The 24,203-nt window shown below is 38.7% G+C and overlaps 1 protein-coding gene and 1 long non-coding RNA gene across 10 annotated transcripts in view; one reads left to right on the top strand and one right to left on the bottom strand.

Annotated features, from left to right (window-relative positions):
• Positions 1–946: 946 nt before the first annotated feature.
• The window catches only part of LOC132404088 (SEC14-like protein 2), a 67,127-nt gene continuing 43,870 nt past the window's right edge, over positions 947–24,203 (bottom strand). For all 9 annotated transcript variants that reach the window (XM_059988107.1, XM_059988108.1, XM_059988106.1 and 6 more), the window contains 5 exons: positions 22,009–22,092; positions 14,460–14,566; positions 11,803–11,942; positions 10,684–10,853; positions 947–1,118 (listed from right to left, as the gene is read on the bottom strand). In XM_059988107.1, coding sequence (XP_059844090.1) covers positions 955–1,118; positions 10,684–10,853; positions 11,803–11,942; positions 14,460–14,566; positions 22,009–22,092 — 665 coding nt within the window. In that variant the 3' untranslated portion in view covers positions 947–954. The remainder of the gene's footprint in view (positions 1,119–10,683; positions 10,854–11,802; positions 11,943–14,459; positions 14,567–22,008; positions 22,093–24,203) is intronic.
• On the top strand, positions 974–7,157 carry LOC132404094 (uncharacterized). The gene is made up of 2 exons (XR_009515423.1): positions 974–1,092; positions 6,457–7,157. It is a non-coding gene; the product is annotated as an uncharacterized LOC132404094 (long non-coding RNA).

The raw sequence follows: 24,203 nt of genomic DNA on the forward strand, positions 1-24,203 counted from the left end.
ATAGAAAAGTTCTCTATTAATAAAGAATTTGATCTATGTGGAAAGATATGTTTATAAGTTACTAGAAATCCATAAAGAAACAATTAATTGTGGTAATATTTTTGTTAATACCTCAAGACCAATTCGTCACTGCCCATTTAATTTGACACAGTAAAATGCATCAGTAATCTTTGCAAATCCTTCTACATTGGATCATAGGTAGGCCTCCAAGAGAAATGAGAGAGGGACAATGGGATTGTTGCAGATGGCTGGTTGGTAATGGATGGAAGAGCCCATTTCTATCCTGAACAACTATGACTATGGCACTAAACAGTTCAAAAGCCAAATAATTCTAATATATTCATAACTGCAGACCAATTTGGCCATTTAGTTAAAAATAATAGACTCAATGCAGAATCTTATATGAGGAAATACTTGTCAAAAAGGTTTGGTGTATCCTGTTGGTCCTATTTATGGTAAAATTAGCATGCATAATTTATATATTCCAACTTTGGCTCAATCATTGTAATCCATAGCTCTGCCACGGCCGGTCCCAAGCCCAGCTGCAAAAGGAGCAGGGTTGATCATGGGGCTAGCAACTCTATCCTGTAAAAACTCAGAGCTGCAGAAACACCAACCAAAGCTCCAAAGACCCCATCCCTGGGAGAGGAAGATCTTTGCCTCAAAGCCGAATGAAGTCGCATGGTGAAAGCGGAAGCCACAGAGCCAATCAACCTTCAGTGCAGGACAGGGGACCCTGGCGAGCTGCTGTCAGCAGCCTATGCCCCAAACAGGGGTGATGTGCTTCAAAAGAAGAATGATAACCCATGGATTATTCAACAGCATCCCACTTAGGACAAAATGTACACGTTACTGATAGCTTTTCACGAATCATTACTACATGCCATTGCAGTCACTGTCCACACAGCACTAAAATAAAAGTCAATTCATTGTAAAATAGCCTCACAGACTCCTTTAATCATGATGTTGCAATTTTTCATTGACATCCATTTCTTTTGTCTTCTTCCCAAGGTCATCCATCTGTGCTTCCGACCCCTTATCCGGCAGCAGCACTTCCACTGAGTAGCTAACCTTCTTGGAATGGATGATGCTGTATGTATTGTCAAACCTTAAAACATCTGGGGAAAATCAAATCAAAATGACAATAAGACAAATGCTCTAATTTATCACTTGTGAGGTCATTTAAATAAATCAATGAAATTCTGCACAGTTTTTATTAGGACTATTTATTCCTTTAGTGATACAGCACAAAGTAGACCCTTTGGGCCATGTTGCCTCAGCGATCCCACAATCCTGTTAATCCAGACCTAATCATGGGGCAATATACAATGACCAATTAACATTAGGACTGTGAGAGGAAACCAGTGCACCTGGGGAAAACACATGTATTTCACGTGGAGGACGTACAGAGACACCTTACAGAATGGCGCTGGAATTGAACTCCAAACTCTGGAAGACCCTGAGCTGTAATAGTGTCATGCTAACTGCTACGCTACCAAGGCAATAATTTAAAAAAGGAAAAGAAAATGATAGTTGGTAAAGTATTATTCTTAAATAACTTGTGAGTAGTGTGCATAGATTGATGATTAATTTCCACAGTCATGCTGTTTGTATTGGAGATGGTAGGTGTTGGTGCATTGATATAGGATTCAAGCTCAATTTCAAATTCATTTTATTGTCATTCAGCTATACACATGTATAATTGCCAAATGAAACAACGTTCCTCTGGACCAAGGAGCACAACACAGTACATATAACTCACACACAACACAAAGTAATATTACCACAAATAAATTAATGAATAAATGTATATACAAGTTAAAAATAAACACCATAACACTAATGGTGCTTCATACATGATGAGACGTGGGTGGTGGTTGGGAGTGCAGTAGCCTTATGGGCTGGGGCAAGAAGCTGTTTCGCTTCCGAAAAGTTCTTGTCCTAAAGCCATGGTACCTTCTGCACGATGGTAAGGGGTCAAAGAGATTGGTGGACGGATGGGAGGGATCATTGACAATGCTAAGAGCCCTGCATGGTTAGTTCTTTTTGTCAAGCCCCTGCTATTTCCTTCAAAGTTGGTATGCCCTCTCAATGGAGGTATACCTGTGTCATATCTACCCATCTGCATTAATTTAGAATACTGTGCTGAAGCCAGTGATCAATGAACAAAGCATGAGAAATCAGGATGTAAATCTGTCGTGATGTTAAAATCCATCTGGACTTTTTCCAGAGGTGCACATTAAATGGCAACTTTTTGCTGGCAGTTGAGAGGGGATAAATAGAGAGGTAACTAGAACAAAAAAAATTACTTTAAAAACATTGGGGACAATGTGCTGGTTAAATGATCCTATTAACTGAAGATCACACCTCAGTATACTTTGAGAAATTGCAAGATGAAATTTACATTTGTAACCAGCCGCTGAAAAACTTTACTACCTATAAAGTTCAAACCTGATCAGATGTAAAGAAGCATGTTTAGGTAATGGTGCAGGATCTGAAAATAATGGACCTCCTGCATCATCATGATTTTCAGCACATGGTGCGTTTGGTCTCTATACATCAACGTACAGAAAAATGAAAAATAACAGTGAATATCTGGAATTTGTAATGATCAAAAATGTGCTAGAGACAGTGTGCACTGAATTGTTTAGAACATAGAACTGTACAGCTTAGGAACAGTCTGCACAGCCCGCAATGTCCACACCCTAATCCTGTACTGCACATTTCTACCTCCTATCCAACATTCACAAACAAAACTGTTCAGGTAGGCCCATTGTTTCTCTCTGCTGTTGCTCTATTTAACTCTTCTCTTCATAACCATATCTTGTAGCTCCTTAAATAGTCCCTCCCAGCCCACACCAAAAACACCTCACATGCTCTCCACTATTTTAACAACTTTCAATCCCTCAGCCATCTTTCCCGTCCCTATACACTTCCTTCCTCCTTCAGGAAAGCTTTGGGGCTCTCGGATTCTTCCTAGAATATTTCTTCCACATCAGATGAAGGGTCCCTCCACAGATGCTGTCTGACCTCCTTTCCTCCAGCAGTTTGCTTATCGCTCAAATGTATGCAAATTGTTTATAATATTTACATATTATTTGTCTCCTTCCAATCATATGAATAGAACTAGCTTGACATTGTCAGCCAAATGTACGGGCAGTTTTTCCGATGGTAAATGTTGGGCAATTACTGCAAATTGACAATCTGATGCTGAACAACAAGAGGTATCCTATTTATATATTGACATACTGTACACTCTTTCCAGTCCCTCGATCCTCATCGCCCAGCAATCCCTGATTTAATCCTAGCATAGTCACCGGACAATTTATAATAACCAGTTAACCTACCAACCGTACAACTTTGGACTGTGGGAGGAAACCCACGCAGCCACAGGGAGAATGTACAAACTCCTTACAGGCAGCGGCGGGAATTGAACCAGGATCAGATTTGAAGAATACCACTTAAACCCATTTCCTCATCTGTAGCATAACCTGCAGTTTAAGCATTCTACTCTGAGCACTAAACGGTAAACAAGGGATTTTATTGATACATTCTATAGTTTACCCAATCTTACTCCAGTTAATTAAAAAATTAATTACATTTACTACCAGCAGCTCCTCTGCATTTGCCAGCACAAGTGAAACAAAAACTAGATTGAACATTGCTGTGGAATGACTTTCAGAGGTTCCCCTTTCACTTCTTGCCTTCATACTGGTACTTTCCTTTGTTCTATTCACACCCTCTGCAAGTTAAAACAAGCTTGTTTCCTCTCTTCCCAATTTTTGACTTGAAATGTTAACTAAATTTCTTTTTCAACATCCACTGCACAACCTGACAAGTCAATCATTTTATTTTATATTAGATTAACATCATCTGCAAATATTTTTTTTCAAATGACAGAAGGAAGTTGCAGAGGGGGATACAGACATAAAGGACAAAAGGAGTCATCTCTGTGATCGGCTGGAGAGCAAAGTTGCTCAAGTGACACCATGCTTTTGCAGTGACCTTATTGATCTGATGAATGTGAGACTGAGATAATGATTAATTGAGAAGGGAGTGGGGGGGGGGAGAGGGGAGGAAGAGAGCGAGAGAGAGAGAAAGAAAACAAAACACTTTGCTGCATACATCAGAGAGAAAAACCGTGCTTAAGGTGGATATTTATACGGTAGAACTGGCTAGTCCTGAGACAAACAAGAAAAACCAGTAAGCTGAAATTGCTGAACCTGATATTTAGTCCTGGGGGTTGCTATGTACCTAGGCTGAAGAGATTTTCTAGAATAGTGCAGGAGGCCAGAGACAGAGAATCACAGTGGAAGCATAGTGCACAATTAAAGTGACAGGCAATTGGAAGCTGAGAGTCACACAGGTGGACTGAAAGGAAGAATTCAGCAAACTGGTCACACCCAAACTGCATCTGGATACTCCAGCGCAGAAGTTCATACATTATGAGTACTGAATGCAATACACTAAACTGAAAGATGTCCAAGCTGCTTCAGCTGAAAAGATTATACAGATCCTTGGATTGTGGGAAAGCTGTACAACTAGTAGAGCTGTGTGGAAAGTGTAGAGACAAGGGAAGTGGCTGGTGATGATGGAAGAGCAAAGCAGAGAGTCACAAAGGGAAGAGTCCTTTCAGAGTGCTGAAAGAGGAGGGCAGAGGAGGTGTTTTCAATGACAGTGAGGTCAATTAGGGAGGATGATTTGTTAAATTTGGAGGGTGGTGGGCCAGAGGCTGAGGACAGTGGGGAACCTTGCTATGTTCTACATTAGATGTCTGGAGAGATACAAGAAGTTGATGGCAGATTTGGAGAAATAGAGATATAATTGAGAGACAAGTTAAGGTGAAGACGTATCAGAGACACTGAAAACAGATATAATGCAGAGAGAGAACCTGGGAGAATAGAGTCGTTAGAAGAAGCAAGAGCAGGGGAAGATGCTATTGAGATGCACGTTTTCATACTCAATCTTTTTATAATGAAAAATATGAGTGGAGTTAAAGGAAAAGTTATTCAAGATATGAATAAGTTCAGTCAGATGAAGGAATGTAAAGGATGAGGTAGAATGGCTAGCCATTGAATGAATAAGTAAAGGATCCTCAGTTCATCTCTGTGTAGGATAAAGATGTAGTCTCGAGAAATAGTACATCTTGTGAAGGTAAGCCAATTGCATCCTGAAAGAGCTAATATGTAGAATGGTGGAGGACATCAGAGGTGTCACAAACAATGACAATAAAACAATACAATAAAACAATACAAACAATAAAACAATGACCTCTCCTTGTCCCAGAAAACCCAATACCAACAATAGTCCAAAAACCACTCTTTATGCTGAAGTTTAGTGAGCATTTTCCTAGGAGAGGTCAGATATCAATTAAATGAAGGCATTATCTGGTAAAGCAAGTAGTTGGCTTGCTTTAGTAATTTGCCCAGCCTTCTGCCTACATTTATGAGTTCACTACAGAAAGAATTAATCAATGAATTGGTCAGTAGGCTAAGGCCTAGGTCCTAACTAGTATGATGGCTGTTTTGACAATTAGATTGTTTTCATAACAGACCTCATTACAGAAAAGAGATGCTCAGCCCAACATTAAATAAAATTGGGGTTGAGCTATAATTTAACTTTGGTTAACTAAAATCTACCAGTTTCATGTTTAAAGTTAACAATTGATCACTTGTCATTCAGAAAATGCTTCCCCACCATTCGCTACCACAAATTATACCATGCTTTGCAGACTTATGCTCTAAATTCACTTCTGGAAAGACTAACCTCACTTTTTAGACAATGAATTCTAGCCCCAGAGTTTCAGCCAGTAAAGTAGATCCATTGTGTTATATCAATTAAGTCGCACCCCAACCTTTTACGCTCTAAGGATTTCAACCTAAATTTGCATATTATTCTCTTGTAATTTAACTGCTAGGATTCTAAGTATTTTCCACAAATCTACGTCACACTTTCTCATAAGACCATTACCGTCTGACACCTAAAACATTTCCCCGTACACAGGACATGGTCTAATTATGGCTCTGGATAGTTGTCACAAGAATTTTTTTTCTATTTATTCTAGTTCTCTAAATATATGAACAACAGTATTCCTTTCCTTTTGATAATTTACTCTTCCAGTCCATGATCTTCAAGTTTCTTTGAATCTCTATACGTTTAAATTGACAAAATCAGCGCAGACACCTGGTGCACTAGACACCTAGTGGACTACTTTCAAACACTGCTTATGATGACTGCATCCTCCAACTCTTCATTTTCATTTAATGTTCAGATGATTGTTGATACCTTCATATTCTTTGTAATTTCCAACTTGAAGGAGTGCAATCATTTCATTTTCACTCCTGGCCTTTTATGGCATCTTTAGGAGGGATAATGGCACCTAACAGTGACTCCTTTGCTTACATCTTCAGAAACAGCTCTATTTCTACCTTTAATATCTTTATTTTTTCCTTTCAGGGTTCTTTTGAAGACTCTTATCCTGGCATTACATGCAGGCTTCAGTTCTTTGCGGGAATGGGACCCGTTCTTGGGGTTCCACGACTGGCCGTTATTTGACATGCCATGTTTGGCCTGGAAACCTAAGATCTCGGGGCTCTGGAGACGGGCAGATCGAGGGTTGGTGTCACGGCAGGAGACTTATGTGTCATGAGGGAGGCCAGAAGATCTTTCGCTGTGGGCCCAAAGACCCAAGGTCTTTGCGATCTTTGGACACAGAGCTCAAAAAAGTGACAAAACAGACTTTTAACATCGTAAGCCAGTGGGTTGTTGTTATGTCTCCCACTCGCTCTGAAAATGGGGGGACACCTCCCTCTCCCTTATTAGGGAGAGAGAGAGAACCTGTGGTTTGTCGAATTTTGGAAGAAATGCAAAGCCTTTGGGGTGACTTTGGTCTGTGTCTTTGCTATTGCTTAGCACACGTTTGGTCTCGGTGATGGTACCGATGCACTTTTTTTTGCCGTTGGGGGGAGGGGGAATCGTTGCTTGCAGCTGCTTATGCGCGGAAGGGGGAATCTTGGGAGGGACTTTGGGGTTCTCACGTTTAACTGTTTTTCATTCTTTGGAGCACTTCTCTGTTTTTGTGAATGTTTGCGAAGAAAACATTTCAGGATGTATATTGTATACATTTCTCTGTCATTAAATTGGACCTTTGAAACTTTGATCTTTGAACCTTTAAGCCTGAATGCTTGAAACACAGTCAGCAAACCAGTTCTGATTGTCTTACTCTTATTACAAGCTGAGTACCCCTTATCCAAAATCATAAAATCCAAAAATGTTTGAAATCTGAATTAAGCGCTGATTTGATGTCATAAATGGAAAATTCCACAAGGCGCTGAGAAGGATGCTGGGTCTCTGCACATCACAGACTGTTCTGAGAAATGACTTTACATATGTAAGGAACAGAAGTTAATGAAAAACAGAAAAACACTGCATAAAGCAAAAAATGAAGATCTTGATCGTGTATCCTCCATGTCAGAGTGAACATATGCCGCTTAAAGGTATGCTGATCATGAAACAAGCAAAGATCTATCACAACAAACTGAAAATTCAAAGTAACTGTGAATATTCAGCAGGCTGGTTGCAGAAATTTAAGGAAAGGTACAACATTAATTTTTTAAAGCATCCGCTGACCATGAAAATCTAGCACCAGAACAAGTCTAAGATGCTGGTTATTTTTATACTTTAAATAATGGCATTAAATTCTTTAAGTGTCGCTGATTAAAATCTAACACCAGAACAAGTCAGCAATGCTAAATGATTTTATACCTCACATAAAACCTAGAAAAAAAGTAAAATACAAATGCTATGTACTGTAACCTTTTAATCAAAACACAGCATCGTGGATGGAGACAGAAAGCCTGCTGTTGTGTGTTATTGTTCAACAGCTGATACTTCTGTGCTGCTTTGGTTACAATGCATATGTTATATTTTCATTACATTAATGGTATGTATTAATTTTTACTGTTAAATATGTATGTGTGATGAACAAGTGCAAGACAAAGACTGCTTACCAGTAGCACAAAAGTTCAGAATCAGAAATGGTGGTGATCCCAAGCTATCTCATTATATATTCTAAAAATCCAAAAAATCTAGAAATCTGAAGCAGCTTAGGCCCCAAGCGTTTCAGATAAGGGGTACTCAAACTGCACCTGCCAACTCTCAGTGACAAAGATCATGGCTTTTTGAACACATACACACGCAAGTGACCTTAATTAAAAACTGTTCAGTTCAGGTGAACTTCAGTAAGGTGAAAACACCTTGTATTCCCATCTCCATCAAGGGAACGGGTGTGGAAGTCATCTGGGACTACAAATACCTGGGAACTCACCTGGACAATAAATTGGACTGGACTGAAAATCCAGATGCTCTGTACAAGAAAGGACAAAGCCAACTACACTTCCTGAGGAGGCTCCAGTTATCCAATGTCTGCAGTACTATGCTGCAGATGTCCTACAACTTAATGGTGGCCGGCATTCTATTGTGCGCCGTAGTCTGCTGGGACAGCAGGGTGAGAGCAGCTGATGCCAAGAAGATCGATAAGCTTGTCAAGAAGGCTGGTTCTGTTCTGGGGATGGAAGTGGATTCCCTGATGGTTGTGTCTGAGTGAAGCTGCAGAAGCTATGCAACATTATGGACAATTCCTCTCAACCCTGCCCTAACATACTGGACAAACAGAGGAGCACCTTTAGTACAGACTGATTGGACCAAGATACACCACAGGATATCCTTTCTCCCTGTGGCTATAAGATGCTACAACTCCTCCTCCTTCAGTATATAAATATATGGTTTCAATGCACATCTGTATTTTGCACTATTACTTTTTAATGCACATTTTGTTTTTTTCATACCTCACTGCTTATATTTTGTATTTTAAAGCATACATCTCTGATTGTGCAATCCTGCAACAATAATTCCCTTTGGGATAAGTAAAGTTCTATCTTATCTCATCTTATCTTCACTCCAGGCACAATGCAGTGTCTACCAGCCACACAACCTGTAAATGACTGACACTAGTTAGAACCTGTTGGACAACAATCTCCTGTCCCAATTAAGTGGCATAGTATCCCAAATAAACAGAATCCCAGCTATTTGCTTGATTTGTTTTTGTTCTTCAAGAGTTGTCCTAAATAAGTGGCTGCCCCGATTAATCGATGGCCCAACTAAACAGAAAAAACTGCATATACAGTGGATTCCGGTTAACTGGGACACCTCAGGACCAGTACATTTGGGCCCAATTAAGTGGCTGCCCCAAACAGCTGAAGTTTCATTGAAATAGTTTTTAAAAAGCTACCATTTAACTGAGTAACAAATTAAGTATTTAAATGAAATACAGAACAAATTAGAACACTACCAAAACCACTACAATCTTATTAAAACTGTGTATTAGTTCCTAATAGTTATCAACGGCAGATTTAATCTAGTGCATGCTGATGTATTCTTTTGATTGACTGTAAATGAACGAAATCAGCATAGCCTAGACACCTAGTGCAGATAATGGACTGCCTTCAAACAATGCTTTCGACAATCGCATCCTCCAAATCTTCACGTTTATAGCAACATTCAAGGTGATTGTAGTTGCCTTGAAATTCTTTGTAGATCCTAACTTGCAGTAGTGCAATCATTTCATTTTCACTCCTGGCCATTTCTGGCATCTCCATGCTTGAATGCTTGAAACTACAGTGAGCAAAACAGTGCTCAATTGTTTAGTTGCTTAACACTTGCAAACTATCAGTGACAAAAGTCTCTGCTGCTTGAACACAAACACGTGCAAAAAAACACTATTTAAAAACTGTTCACTTTAAGCACAGTGTCTAATGGCCACACAATGTGCAGGCAAATGATGCTAGTAAGAGATTAAAACACACAAAATGCTGAAGAAACTCAGCAGGCCAGGCATCAATAGAAAAGAGTACAGTTGACGTTTCGGACCCTTGTCTTGGCCCGATATGTTGACTCTACTCTTTTCCATAGATGCTGCCTGACCTGCTGAGTTCCTCCAGCATTCTGTGTGTGGTGCTTGGATTTCTAGTATCTGCAGATTTTCTGTTGTTCGTTCCTAGTTAGAAACTGTTCAGTAACAGTGTCCTGTCCTAATTAAGTGGCAGAGTGTCCCAAATAAACAAGGCAAATCCCAGCTACTTTCTCAATTTTAGTTCTTTAAGACTTGTCCCAAATAAGCAGGTGCCCTGGGTAACTGATAGCTCAATTAACTGGAATCCATTAATATAAAAAACCATCCATAGATACTTCTTTTTCCAATTTAAAAAAATTAAAAGTACAACGTGCTTTGTCAAGCATAACAATAAAGAATACTATTCCATTGCCACCTTGACTACAATGGAATTAAAGTTATCAAAACATTACCATAGGTCTAAGAACAATTCCCTGGACTTGCTTTACTATTATAAACAGCAAAGCATCAGTGGGAGAAAATGTTTAGAAACTGTAACCATATAACAATTACAGCACGGAAACAGGCCATCTCGGCCCTTTTAGTCTGTGCCGAACCGTGCCATAAATGTTGATGATCAAGTATTATCAAAATTGGCAAATACAGTATGTCAAGGTATTATAAATACACTCAAAAGTTTTTAGAAGTACTACAGTAACTGAGACCTGAAAACACTGAAAGGATCTGGTTTGGAATTGAAAGAAGGCACATCATTGTTAAGCTTACTGACGTACAGATTCCAGGTTCCACGCAGGTGAGTGTTCCATCCTCAGGGACCAGGTGACTATTGTATCGCTGGTTGGTAACCATTTCCACCATTTCTCCAGCCTTTTGTCGTTCTCCAATCTTTGTCTTCAGATATACACCAAACCCAATGTCTGCATTCTCAGTCATGAATTGCCACCTAGAAACCCAGAATAAGAAGTCAGAGACCATGAAACAGCCCGCCACTTTATAGTTAAATTTTCACCACTGTATTTCAAAACTTCTCTATCCTTTTAACATTCTTCAGTTCTATAATCTTCCATGAAATGCTGTCTTCTAACTCTATCCAACTGTGCATCTCATAATCTTGTTGCCACACCATTAATAGATGTTCGAGGATATTTGACTGTCTGCAACACAAACTCTGGAATTTCCCATCGATACTCATCTTTTTCAGAATGATTCAGATTCTGGACATTTTCCTGTCCTCTCCTTTAATCTGATGTTGACTATTCTCAAATTATAGTACTAATTCAGTAAAATATATTTTCAGAACTACTGTATTGACCGAATAAAAACAATGTATAACAAATTAAGTCATTATGTAAGCATGCAGAACTAATTAAATATAACCATGAGTTAGATCTATAGTAAATAATAAATTTGTAATTTGAATTCTTCTGACACTCCAGTCCACATAATTCTGCTACTGTTACTATTCTTCCCCTTAGCAAGAAGTGAAGAATTCTTTGCTCAGAGCTGCCTGTTCTCTGTAGTTTGCAGAAATTTCCATTTTATCTGACTGCCCAATAGGTGTCTCACTATCTAACAGATAAGAACTTTAACTGTGGGAGGTGCCAAGATTCATGTGCCAGTGAAGCATAAGATTCAAACTCAGCCACTGTATAGCCTTTCAGAGAGTTGAATGGTATTTCTATAGGGGGAAAGTGGAAAAATACATATTGAAATAAAAACAAGTAACAATTCCAAGCAATATTTAGAATTTCTCTATCATTTTGATACAACCTTCAGGAAGAGTTTTTTCATTGTTGATACAGGATGCAAAAAGCATACATTTTAAGTATCATGGAAAAACATTTATTCTGCCAAGAACTTCAACACAAATAGTACAATAGGCTTCATCTCACCTCAAAACACAGCCAGGGAAGAGAATCTCATATTCAGATTGAAAAGAAGATCCTCTGTTCACTGTGACTATGTTGTCATATTGTTGTTTAATAGACTCAAGGATGTAATATGACTTTGGTACATCACCACCAACGTTTATCTAATTAATGAAACACAGATTTTTAATTGTATACATTTCAATATTTTTAGAGGCGACTTTTAAGTGAGCATGCATGGTTGCTAATATGAACTCTGTACACGTACCATCTTATTGTCCTGTTGTGTTGGGCCTATCTTCTAATTTAAAGGCATCACGTAAATAGAAATCGTTTTTGAAAATACTATCTCTACATTTTTATTAACAGCAATGTTTGAAGTTGCTCACAAAAGAAGCTTATTTGCATATATATCCATGCCATTTACTAGAGCAAAATGCTTTACACAAATTATTTTCCTACATCTTTGACGTTCGGTCTAATTTTTGCTGTAATTCAATTAAGAGGCTCAGGGTTTTTGTTAAACATAATATCGAAGAATAGTTCTAAAGAAAAAGGAATAAAGCTATACTGGCAATCTGATGCAATGCTAAGGAAGTGCTGCACTGTTGGAGATACTACAGTTTGAATTAGATGTTGAAGCTTTTTTCTCCCCATTTTCAGATGAATCTAAAAGATTACATGACATTATATCAAAACTATGAAGAGCTATCCTTGATTTCATAATCAATGTCAATTTCTCAAGCTATATAATTATAATAATAGTTGTATGGGAACTTGCTATTTGCAAACTGGCCATTGCATTCCTAAACTACATGAATACTTGCACACAAATTTACTGAATGTAAATGGCCCAAAACTTCTCCTTTATTAACTACAGCAAAATGTTATGGTCAGATTTAGTTATCAATAAATAGTATTAAAAGCTAATTTGTTCTAAACATTAACCAGAACATGTTGTCAACCAAGTCTACTTTTCCTTCCATTTCTAAAGATAGTACTTTCAAAACCAATAGGTTTGAAGTAAAGTGAGACAGTTTCAAAGAGGTTTATTTCTTGCGAATTTACTTTTTGGATTTCCTAATTTACAATTCCGTACATTCACTATTGAGCATGCACTTAACTTGAACATTTGGCTGCAGTTCTCAATAACGTTCACATGAAAGCCATTGGTGCCTCAAAATTTAACTTTAATATTCAAAGTTCAAACTGAATTTATTATCAAAGTACATGCTTGTCACCATATACAACCCTGGATTCATTTACTTGTGGTCATGCTCAATAGATGCAATAACCATAATAGAATCAATGAAATACTGCACCAACCGGGTGGACAACCAGTGTGCAAAGATAACAAACTGTGCAAATATACAAATAAATAAATAAAGCAATAAATATTGAGAACATGAAGAACCTTTTAAAGTCAGTCATAGTTATGATTTGAAAATATAACATATATATAAATAAATTTCCTCTAAAACTAATCAGAATTCCGGTGGATAATTCTTTATTGGTGTGGTTAAGGAGTTTTTGTCCAATCTTACACTCCATCATAAATCTCAAGTTTATAAGTTTCCTGATGTTGACAGCTTTTCCCCAGAGACAGAAGGAGTAATGGACAATTGGTAAGTTTAGTCATCTTTTTCTCAATGTGGGACAGAATCAGACCTCTGCTCACCTAGTGGCACAATCAAAATCTGGAATTCATCAACTGATGAGCAACTGTGTGAATTCCTGTTTTATCACTAGGTAAGTTATTGCATCAGTGATTCTGTGATAGACAATTACATGCTTCCTACCACCTTTTCATTTATATAACTACATGTTATTGAAACTGTTAGTGCCTATTCTATAGGAGGTAAGATTACAGCAAAATTAACTGAATTTAGGGATTAAAAGAAACACTAAAACTTGTTCATAAATGAACACATTATTTAATGAGTTGTCAATTTCTGCAAAATCATTCCAAAGAGAAACTAGGTATTTACAGGAGTGAAAAGTGAAAGTTGAAATGCTAAAGAAGAGAGAATGGAGCTAGACTTGTGAAGTTTGGGTTAGACAGAACCAGCCAGACTGGTTAGACTAAATGTACCAATTTCTTTGCTGAGACAAGAACAAGCATATCAAACTCTAATGATATTTGTTAGTTTTTGTTTATTGAAATACTACAAAATTTGTTGTACACTGATACAACAAAGGTCTTAGCTTAAACTATTATGAATATTGCTTATCCAACACATTCTATAAATCTCCCTCTCCACCCACCCCATAAAAAGGCATACCAACACAGGCAATGTTTATATACACAACTTAGGAAGTGCCATTTCTCAGTTAACTAACTTATGTTGCACTGCAGATCTAGAATACAACATTGAACATCTTTTAAGATCTGTGTCAGGGACATAGTGTATTAGAACTGACTGGACTCTGAGATTTAATTTAATGAAATAACAGGACTAATAGGATAAGAATAACAAGGCATAAGGAGTATGGGTTTGGCAACTTGAAACTAAGATGAACATTAATCAAAAGTTTTTTTCAATAATATTAATATGGATTTTATTGAGGAAAAATGTACTATTTTGTTAGATTCTTCAAAGAGTACAACATAGATAGCATTTCTCAAAACCTGTGGGTATTCTTCTGTCCACAAGGAGCTTCAAAATGAAGAAAGAATTTACCTTGGATGTACACCGAGGATTGCCATCTGGATCTGTAAGAGTTCCACCATAATAAACCGGAAGTTGTTCTGCATCAATATTTTGTAATAGGACCTCCTTCCAATTACCTGCAAATCAATAACAAAGTACGCAGGGACTGAGGACTGAGCTGCAGGTTAGCACAGATAAAACAGTGTCACTTGTTTTTAAATTAGCTGTAACACATTCCTGCCAGAGATGAACGTGCTCACTACTGAGCCCCCATCTGCCTGAAAGTACTTTTGCCCAGGAGGAGCTGTTCATATGTTCAAACCCAACATGAGGTGAATTCCAATGTAAAAGGTTCAAAAGAAAGGGAATGATTGTTAATGTTGCTTAAATATAAAAATATTATTGTACATATACAAGGGCCTCTATTGGATTGTGAGGATTTTCTAACTCAGGATTGGTATAAAACTGGATTACACTCTACAATTTCACAAGGAAACAGTTTCAGATTGCACTTCTAGAATCCATTTGACATCCACATGAAATCCAGATCTCTTTGACTGATGACCTGAAGCCTCAAGTATGTTACCACAAGAGCCTTGCCTAAACACCTGCTCAAACAATTCTCCCAATAATTATCACTCCCACAGAGTAGGATAAGGCCCAATAACACACTGTTATTCTAGCACTATCCAGCCCAACAATCCTCACATCACATGACCTGGATTGACCTCACCTCACTTTTTTTCCTTTGGAGGACATGGGTATTACGTGTGTTCCCCATCGAAGTTTGGCTATTTATATCACAAATGTCAGACCACCTTCTATTGTCTCCAAGGAACTGTTTGTAAAAGAACAAAGTGACCCTGTGACCAGCAAAACAAGACTGTGGCCTGCCAAACTTCTTTTCAACATGACTTAATTTACTCCTGACCCTGCTGAAATGGGACAACTGAACTGAATCATCGTGCTGCACTTTCACTGATAGCTTTACACAAATTAGTCTGTACAATATATTCGTAACTGGGGTTGGCTGTCAGTTTGGGTAATGTTTTGGCTTCCTTCCATTCCTCCAATCCAGCTTGGTTCTGCTGTTAGTGAAACTGTCAATTTACTGACTGATGACTAATTGGATTGAGAGCATTGGGTATAACAGCAATGTTATATGCAGGAGCCTGTGGTTAAATTTAGTAAACTAGAAGCCAGAAATCAGAACATTGGTGGAGGGACATCACACACAAAATACTGGAGGAACTCAGCAGGAAAAAGGCAGCACTTTTGGAGGAGAATAAATATTTGACGTTTCGGGCAGAGGCCCATCATCACGTTATGATTTTGAATCTCACCATGACAACTAGGCAATTTAAATATAAATAAATTAATCCAATTTTCTTAAAAAAACATGTATTCTCAATAATGGTGCCCATTAAACCTCAGATTGTTGTGAACAAAACCAATCAAGTTTTGTAACATCAATCAGGGAAACTAATCAGTAAATCTGTGATACAGACCCCATAAGATTTACAAGTGACTGCAGACCCAGCAATATGTTTGACTTATAAAAGTTAATTTCAATGGTGGCATAAATGAAACAATCTTGAAAGTTAGATTAGAGAATAATTAGTATAGAATAATTGTGAGAACTAACGGTAAGAGAGTCTGAAATATTTATAGCACATTAGTATTGACCATAAGGGTTATAACATTTTAGTCCAGTACCCTTGCACCCCACTGATCCATTGAAAATTCAGACCATAGAAATTGCCTGCAATCATCTTCCACTGAGTAGGAGAACTGTTCTTTTGAAGTATAGTGCAGATAAAACAATGTCAGGTTCTGGACCTTCTCGGTGGTGCTTGTAGGAGTTGACTCTGGGTCTGTAGGAAGTGGTTCTGATAGTGGTGGACACCTTTCTTCTGGATGTGCTGGCATCCCAAAAGGTGCATGGTGACCTGCTGATCTATACCCAGGCCATCAGACAAAGCTTTGAGCCAACACTTTCATTGACACACGTAGATGACTGGCATGTAGTTCCTCCAACACTATGGCTCTCAGCTTGGATGGTTTAACTCGCAATCCCCACATAAGGCAACCACAGTCAAGGGCAAGTTCATCCCAGTACTGGTAAAAATAAGGGAATCGGAATTTTTGCTGCACGTGGGTTGCCATGTAGACTTAAGACAGTGAAAGTCTTTTCTGGTTTCCATTTGGCTCATCTCTGCCATGATTGGGAGTCTTTCGATTTACATTTGGGAGAATATATCAACAAGAATGTCCTGTTTTATAAATTTTTCAAGTATATCCTTTTCTAAAGGTAAACAGTACAGCCCATCAGCATTTCCATTATCAGTTAGACTACTTTACTTCAGTGTTTCCCTTCAGAGAAGTTTGCAAAGATATCCTCTATCCTGGGCAGAACTTTCAGACCTTTCAATCACCAGAGATCCTGACAGATCATTCTTCTTGGCTACTGGGACCACTGGTGTTGCCCATGGGCTCCACTCAACCAGGGAAATAATTCCTTCAGCCTCATGTGATCTAGTTTACTGGCTATTTTATCACAGAAGTTATAAGGAACTGGATGGGGTTTGTAAAACTTCAGTGTGGCATTTTCATTTAACACTATTTTACCCTTGATATGTCTGAGTTTTCCAATTCCAGCTTTAAATACTGCTGTGGCATCATCCAGTTCCTTTAATTTGTTTTCAGTTAACTCTATTGCAGGAAATGTGGCATGCAAATGGTGAATGGGTCCCCAATCAATTTGTAGTTAGCTCAGGCACTCACACTCCCATAATAATGGTTCTCCTGTTTTCATCATATCTCAAAGTGGCTCATTAGTTGTTGTATTTCACTGTTACAAATGTCATTCCTACAGGAATTATAAGTTCTTAGTTGGATAACCTACAGGCTTAGTTCAGTACCTTTGAAACGGTGTTCAAACTCAGTTTTGGAATGAATGAAACAGCTAAGCAGACGTCCAATTCCATTTTAGTTGATTTGTCGTTCACTTATGGTGTACTTGCTTAGTTTTCACATTATATGTTTCAAGGCTACCTATTCCTGTACTGTTCTCATTATCAGATTTTTTTCATCAACAGCATGCGGATTAGTGCTCTTCTTGAAACTGCAGCTTGACTTTTTATCTGTATCTCTTCACTGTGCAGTCCATTTATTTTTGTCTACCCAACATGCTCTTTATATGTGTCCTACTTTGTTGCATTTTCTGCACATTTTGCCATTAAACCTGAATTGGTCTGATGTATGTGAGCCCCTGCCACAACGGTAACGCAATTTGTTAGGCTAGGCAGGTTTCTGTTTAGATGTTGCAATTTTGTTCACACTCACTTTCATTCCTGACTGCAACTCAATTGCATGTCTGGCTGCCATTTCTACTGATACAGCGATTTCAACTGCTCTTTTAAATGTAAGCTGTTTCAGTTAGGAGCTGTTTTTGAATGCTTTCTTGTAAGATTCCACAAACTAAATGATTTCTCACTGCATCATTAAGCTCATCACTAAACTGACAAATGCTCAGACAATCTCTTTAGTTCAGCCACAGCCATGTAAGATGAAATGGACTTCCCTTCCTTTTGATTCTGCTATTGAAACTTAAGTGTTCTGAAGTTAACAATGCTTTTGGCTCTAGTGTTCCTGCATTATGTTCCTGATATAATCAAAGTTCATTTCAGCTGGTTCGACTTTGCCTGAGGTCTTACCAACATCTGACTCTACAACCTCTTCACTAACTGTTCTGGCACTCTGGTTCCCATGCTCTTGCAACTCTGTTTAAACTCCGCCACGCAGAATTAACAAACTTTTCCACTAAGATATTAGATTTTCACCCCAACCCCGTCCCCAGTTCAGATGCAAGCCATCCCTTCTGTACAGGTCCCACCTTCCCTGGAAGAGAGCCAATTGACCCAAACATCTTATGCCCTCCCTCCTACACCAACTCCTTAGCCACTTATTAAACTATATAATCTTTCTAGTTCTGGTCTCAGTAGCACATGGCATGGGTAGCAATCCTGAGATCACAAATCTGGAGGTCCTGTCATTTAACTTAGCACCTAGCCTCCTGAATTCCCTATGCAGTCAGTTACTATAGATGTACACTACAGATTTAAAGCATGCCAGACCACAGAATGTCAGTACTCTGTTGTGCTGCTCTACGTTACGTGTTCCAAATGGTTTTTTTATGAAGGTCTAAAAGCAGTGGTTTCTGCCCCTGACATCAGGGGTTACATTTCCACTGAGAAGGTAGAATCATTATCCAAGGATACAGAAGGAGTAAAGAGAAACTAGTCAGAGTCAAGTCAATTAAGACCATGAGACATAGGAACAGAATCAGGCCATTTGGCCCATCAAGTGTGTTCCACCATTTCATCATGTCTGATCCATTTTTCCTCTCAGCCCCAATCTCCTGCCTCCTCCCTGTATTCCTTAATGCCCACACCAATCAAGAATCTATCGGCCTTTGCCTTAAATATACCGAATTATTTGGCCTCTACAGCCTGCTGCAGCAACAAATTCCACAGATTCACCACTCTCTGCCTAAAGAAGTTCCTCCTCAGCTCCATTCTAAAAGGACACCCCTCTATTTGGAGGCCGTGTTCTCTGGTCCTAAACTCTCCCACCATGGGAAACATCCTCTCCACATCCACTCTATCAAGGCCCAAGTTGGGCATTATGAAAGGAATCGTCAAATCAGGATATACTTTGACCACTTGAGTAAGGCTGTATACTCTACATTGTAAAGTCAGGGAGCAGTTATTTAGATGGCTGGTAGTTGGCCGCTTGTGCCTGGTTTATTAATGGAGTGAAATAATTAAGAGTGATGAACAGACTAGCTCTTCAAAATAGAGCATTTAACATCATGCAAACATGATGAAAAGAGCACAGCCACTTTGACACAACTAATGCTAGTTCTGCTTTAACAGCTTAATGGAAATCAAAAGGATTTCAACAATACCATTGTTGCTGCCTCCATTCAACACTGAGGCACTGAAAACCAGCAAACTGAATCAGAATCAGATGTAATATCACTGCATATGTTGTGAAATTCATTATTTTGCGGCAGCTGTATATTGATAAACAAAAAAACTATAAATTATAATAAATATTTATATATCAAATACATTAAGTAGTGCAAAAATAGTGCAAAAATGGATGGGTTCGTAGAAACAACTATGACAAATGTATTATATCACAAACAAGAGAGAATCTGCATATGCTGGAAAGCTACGTAAGACCCACAAAATGCTGGAGGAAATCAGCAGGCCAGGTGCTCTCCTCTATGGAAGAGAGTACAGTCGACATTTCGAGCAAGGATCCTTCAGCAAAAATTGGAGAAAAGAAAAGTATTATATTGTACTGTTAAACTCTGATGATCCACTATCTGACTACTCAGATATCCCCGTGGTTTGGCATTAGGCTCATCAAGTGAAGATGGTCACATTCCCCATTCACTCACTGAGTCCCAGGTCCTCTGCTCCCTCTCCACCCACTAGGGCCCTGGTTTCATTGTCCCTTTAGATTTATTTAAATGTTACTGTGTAACATCTTTAAAAATGAACTATAAATGTGAAGTATTAATAAAATAACATTCAGCAGTCTTAAATATCTCTGGTCCAGTACACTACAGTCGCAAGCATGCCAGATTAATTGAGCTTTACTGTATTGTGATAATTATTCTAAATGTCACTTCTTCATGTGAGCAAATAAACCACTGTATTTCTTAAACCTTTGGATAACCCTTGATCCTTTGTAGAATTAAGATCTTACACATGACTATATACAATGTGATTACTGCTGTTCCGGATATACCTTGACAATCACAGTGTTTACAAGGTCCTTTATTCCAATTAAATCAAATTTTACTTAGAATAACTCTTTTAAGGGGTTTGTCTAGCAGAGTCTGCTTCAAACACAGCAAAATGGAGGGAGCAGATTTCAATGATCAATCATTAATAATGCATTGGAAGACATGCAAGAGCAATTGTTATTTATTGTTATGCTACTGTGCTTTAAAGCTAGTTCAAGAAATCCAGTAATGACAGCAATGTGACCATGAATCCTACATCACAAACTGCTCTACTACGACACACATTTTGGCAGTGCTCTAGATAATAGGCCACAGTTTATAACATCACACAGTGTGTAAATAGGCCCTTAGCCCCACCAAGCATCCATTTATACAAACCCATTTTATTTTCCTCATACTCCCTTCAATCGTTCTGGATTCTATCACTCACCAACACCCCTGGACAATTTACAGTGACCAGTTAAGGAAATAACCCACATGTCATAGTGTGTTGTGGTGTACTAAATTTTATAAAAATATTGGACTCGGCAGGACTCAGCCCAAAACATCGATTGTACTCTTTTCCATAGATGTTGCCTGACCTGCTGAGTTCTTCCAGCATTTTGTGTGTGTTGCTTGGACTTCCAGCATCTGCAGATTTTCTCTTGTTGTGATTTCTTACACTCTAGGTCTGTTCAATGTTTGCTAACAGTGGCCAGATTCTTTTTGGACTCGGGTATTAGTGGCATGGGAACAAAAGACCAAAGAGTTTATCTGTCTCCGCGCGTCTCTCAATGCTGGTGGATTGAAACCCAATTTATTGAGGCATATTTGCTTGGTTCTTGGGTCTTCACCTAGACTGAGAGATCAAGATTGGTGCCTTAGATGGACCCAGGGTGATTTCATGAGTCATAATTTGGCATTCCCCCAACAACAGCGATAATTGATTTCCCCCGGACAAGTGGAGACTACGAATCGTGAGCCCTGAAATCTCTGTAACTTACTATATTGTATTTAGTGTGGTTTGTTTGTGCTTTCTGTTTTATAATGATAAATTAGGCTTAAGTTAATTTTTGTGCTGGTATGCTTATTACCACATTTGCTGGACACTCACATTGGTTTGGGTCTGATCAACACAGCCCATTACATATAGTTATCTGCGAAGAAACTGGAGCCTGCAGGGGAAATCCATGCAGTCACAAGCAGAATGTGCAGTCTTCCCCTGGTCATCACTGGAGGTCAGGATTGAATCTGGGTCAAAGGATCCAAATTCGAAGTAGCAGCTCTACAAGCTCCAGACTAGTCTTGGTTCACTCAAAGGAAATGGAGTATTTTGCATTACAGTTCTCTGTGCCTCGGAGATGGTGAAGAACAATCAACCTTTGGCATTTTCTGTCTGGTTATTGATGGTGGAAGATGTAACAATGATAATGCCAATGGACTGTAGCAGGGGAAGTGGAGAATGGGATTGCTTCAAGTGTTGGCATATTCTCAATGGTCTCTTATCTTGATTAGAAAGCCTGATATATGAAATAATGAATATGAATATCATGGGGTGACACTCATTGCCTTAAGAAGCTTGAACATTCATTACCCTACCATTAACACTGTATACCCGGGCCAGTACCTTGCTTGAGAAGCACTATTGCATCTTCTTAAGGCTTCTTCAATAGCTCCTCCAAATACACCTCTAGAATGTTCAGGATAATTTATGCCTTGAATTTCAAATGAATAGACTAATATGTACAGTTTATAATAACTGTTGCAAAATAAGCTTACCACCTAGAACCTGGATTTTCTTGCGTGTGTCTTCACTAAGAAAATGCTTTATAAGGTTGTAGGCCACAGGGAAAATTTTTGGTGCTGTAAAAACATAGGAAGAGTTAGTAACCAAAACACTGAAAATCCATTAATAATTCAAACTAACATAACATTTGTCTCCTCATGTTTCCTGAAAGCAACAATTCCCATTAGCAACTGCAGTTCAGCGTTATTCTCCAGACACTGGACTGGATTTTAAGTGAGCTCACCCCGAGTGGGACAACTTAGGACTAAAATTGTTATTCTCTTTCCCAGTTTCCCTATGCACAGATTTCACGTTACCTGCTGATAGTTTCCAACATTTTCTGGTTTTATTTCAGTTGGATTCTTTCTGCTGTTGATAAACCCCAAACAAAATTGCATATATACATGCATTGTAGCTTGCACACAATACCAACTCTAAATCGAAGAAAGCTCAACACAGTCACGGAATGGAAATTATGATCAGAGGAGATCCAAGTAAATATTTTTATTTGAAATTTAATTCTGGACCAGGAATGTGGTTTTCTCACAGAATTTCTCAAGAGAGCAACAGTACCAGAGTGTGGAGACTTGAGTGAGCAGGGACATAGAGTCATAGAATATAAATAGGCCCTTTGCCTCAGCGTGTTCTGGTCAAGCTTTTTGAGTGCCTGCTCATATTTGCTTGAATTAGGTCCATACCCTTCTATGCCTATTCAAATGCCTGTCTGAATGCCTCTTACATTTGGTAATTCCGCCACTTTCAGCTATCAACCGTTCTCAGTTTTAACCTATGCTCTCTTGTTTTTGATACACCTACAATGGGAAAATGATTCTGACCATCTAGCCTATTGATAACTCTTATCATTTTATCCTTTGCTCCAGCAAAAACAAACCCAGCCTATCCAATCTCTCCCTATAACTAAAATCCTCCAGTTTCAGGCTGCAGCCTGTTGAATCACCTCTGCATTGTCTCCAGTGCTACCACATTCTTCCAACAGTGTGGCAAACAAAACAGCACACAATACTCCAAGCACAGAGTAACCAAAGTTTTGTAAAGCTGGAAAGTAATGTCCCAACTTTTACATATCATGCCCCAATTCATGAAACCAAGCATACCTTCTTCACTAGCCTAGTTACGTGTGTTGCCATTTTCAGGAAACAATGGACTTGAACCCAAAGGTCTATCAGCATTCCTTAGCGCCTTAATTGTCATACATTTTAACAACTTTTTTAAAAGAATTCAGAAAGTAAGATTTGCAGATGACTTAAAAATTGCAGTTGGTAATAATGAGTTGGATTATCTTAGGCTACAGAGCAATATTGCTGACGGCAGAATGATTGCTGATGGAATTTAATCCTGATAAATATGCAATGACACATTTGGGAGGACTACATTGTAAGACATACACAGTGAAGGGTGGGACTTTAGGTAACAGAGGGTCTTGGTGTACAAATACTAATATTCTTGAAAGTGGTAGCACAGGTTGATAAAGTACTGAAAAAGCATATGGGATGCTTGAGTTCATTAGACAGGGCACAGAATACAAGAACAGGAAAGACGCAGTATAATTCTGTAAAGCATCAGGTGAGCTACAGTTGTAGTATTATAGACAAAGCTGTACTAGAGTCCTACTATTTGTGTACATTCACCATTCTATGCGGTGGATGCATTGGACTGCAGAGATGGCAGAGGTGATCCATCAGGATGTTGTCTGGGATGGAATGTTTCATCTACAAGGAGAGATTGGACAGACTGGATTTGAGGAAACTGAGGGGGACCTAATATCATACAAAATTATAAGGGGAATGGGTAGATAGCAGGAGACTTTTCCACATATACTCTAGGGTAAAGGGTAAGAGGATTACTGGGGTTCAGAGGAGCAATGATTTCTATCCAGAGAGTGGCTAGATATTGGAATGCATGGCCTGAGAGGGTGGTGGAGCAGGCATCTCACAATGGTGAGAAGTATCGAGACAGGGATTTGAATTGCCAGGGCAGAGTAGGTTTCAGACTAAGTGCTGGTGTAAGGAGCTAGATGGGTACTTGATGGTGAGTATAGACATGGAGGGCTGAAGGGCTTGCTTCTGTGCAGATTGACTCAATAAGAATTAGCAGTCCAATAAACAGTTTAACTTATCTTTTATTCATGCCTGATCCTCTCACATTCTGGATCATTGCAACAATGTGC

This window comes from Hypanus sabinus, chromosome 13 (assembly GCF_030144855.1).
Source record: "Hypanus sabinus isolate sHypSab1 chromosome 13, sHypSab1.hap1, whole genome shotgun sequence".
NCBI classification, from domain to species: domain Eukaryota; kingdom Metazoa; phylum Chordata; class Chondrichthyes; order Myliobatiformes; family Dasyatidae; genus Hypanus; species Hypanus sabinus.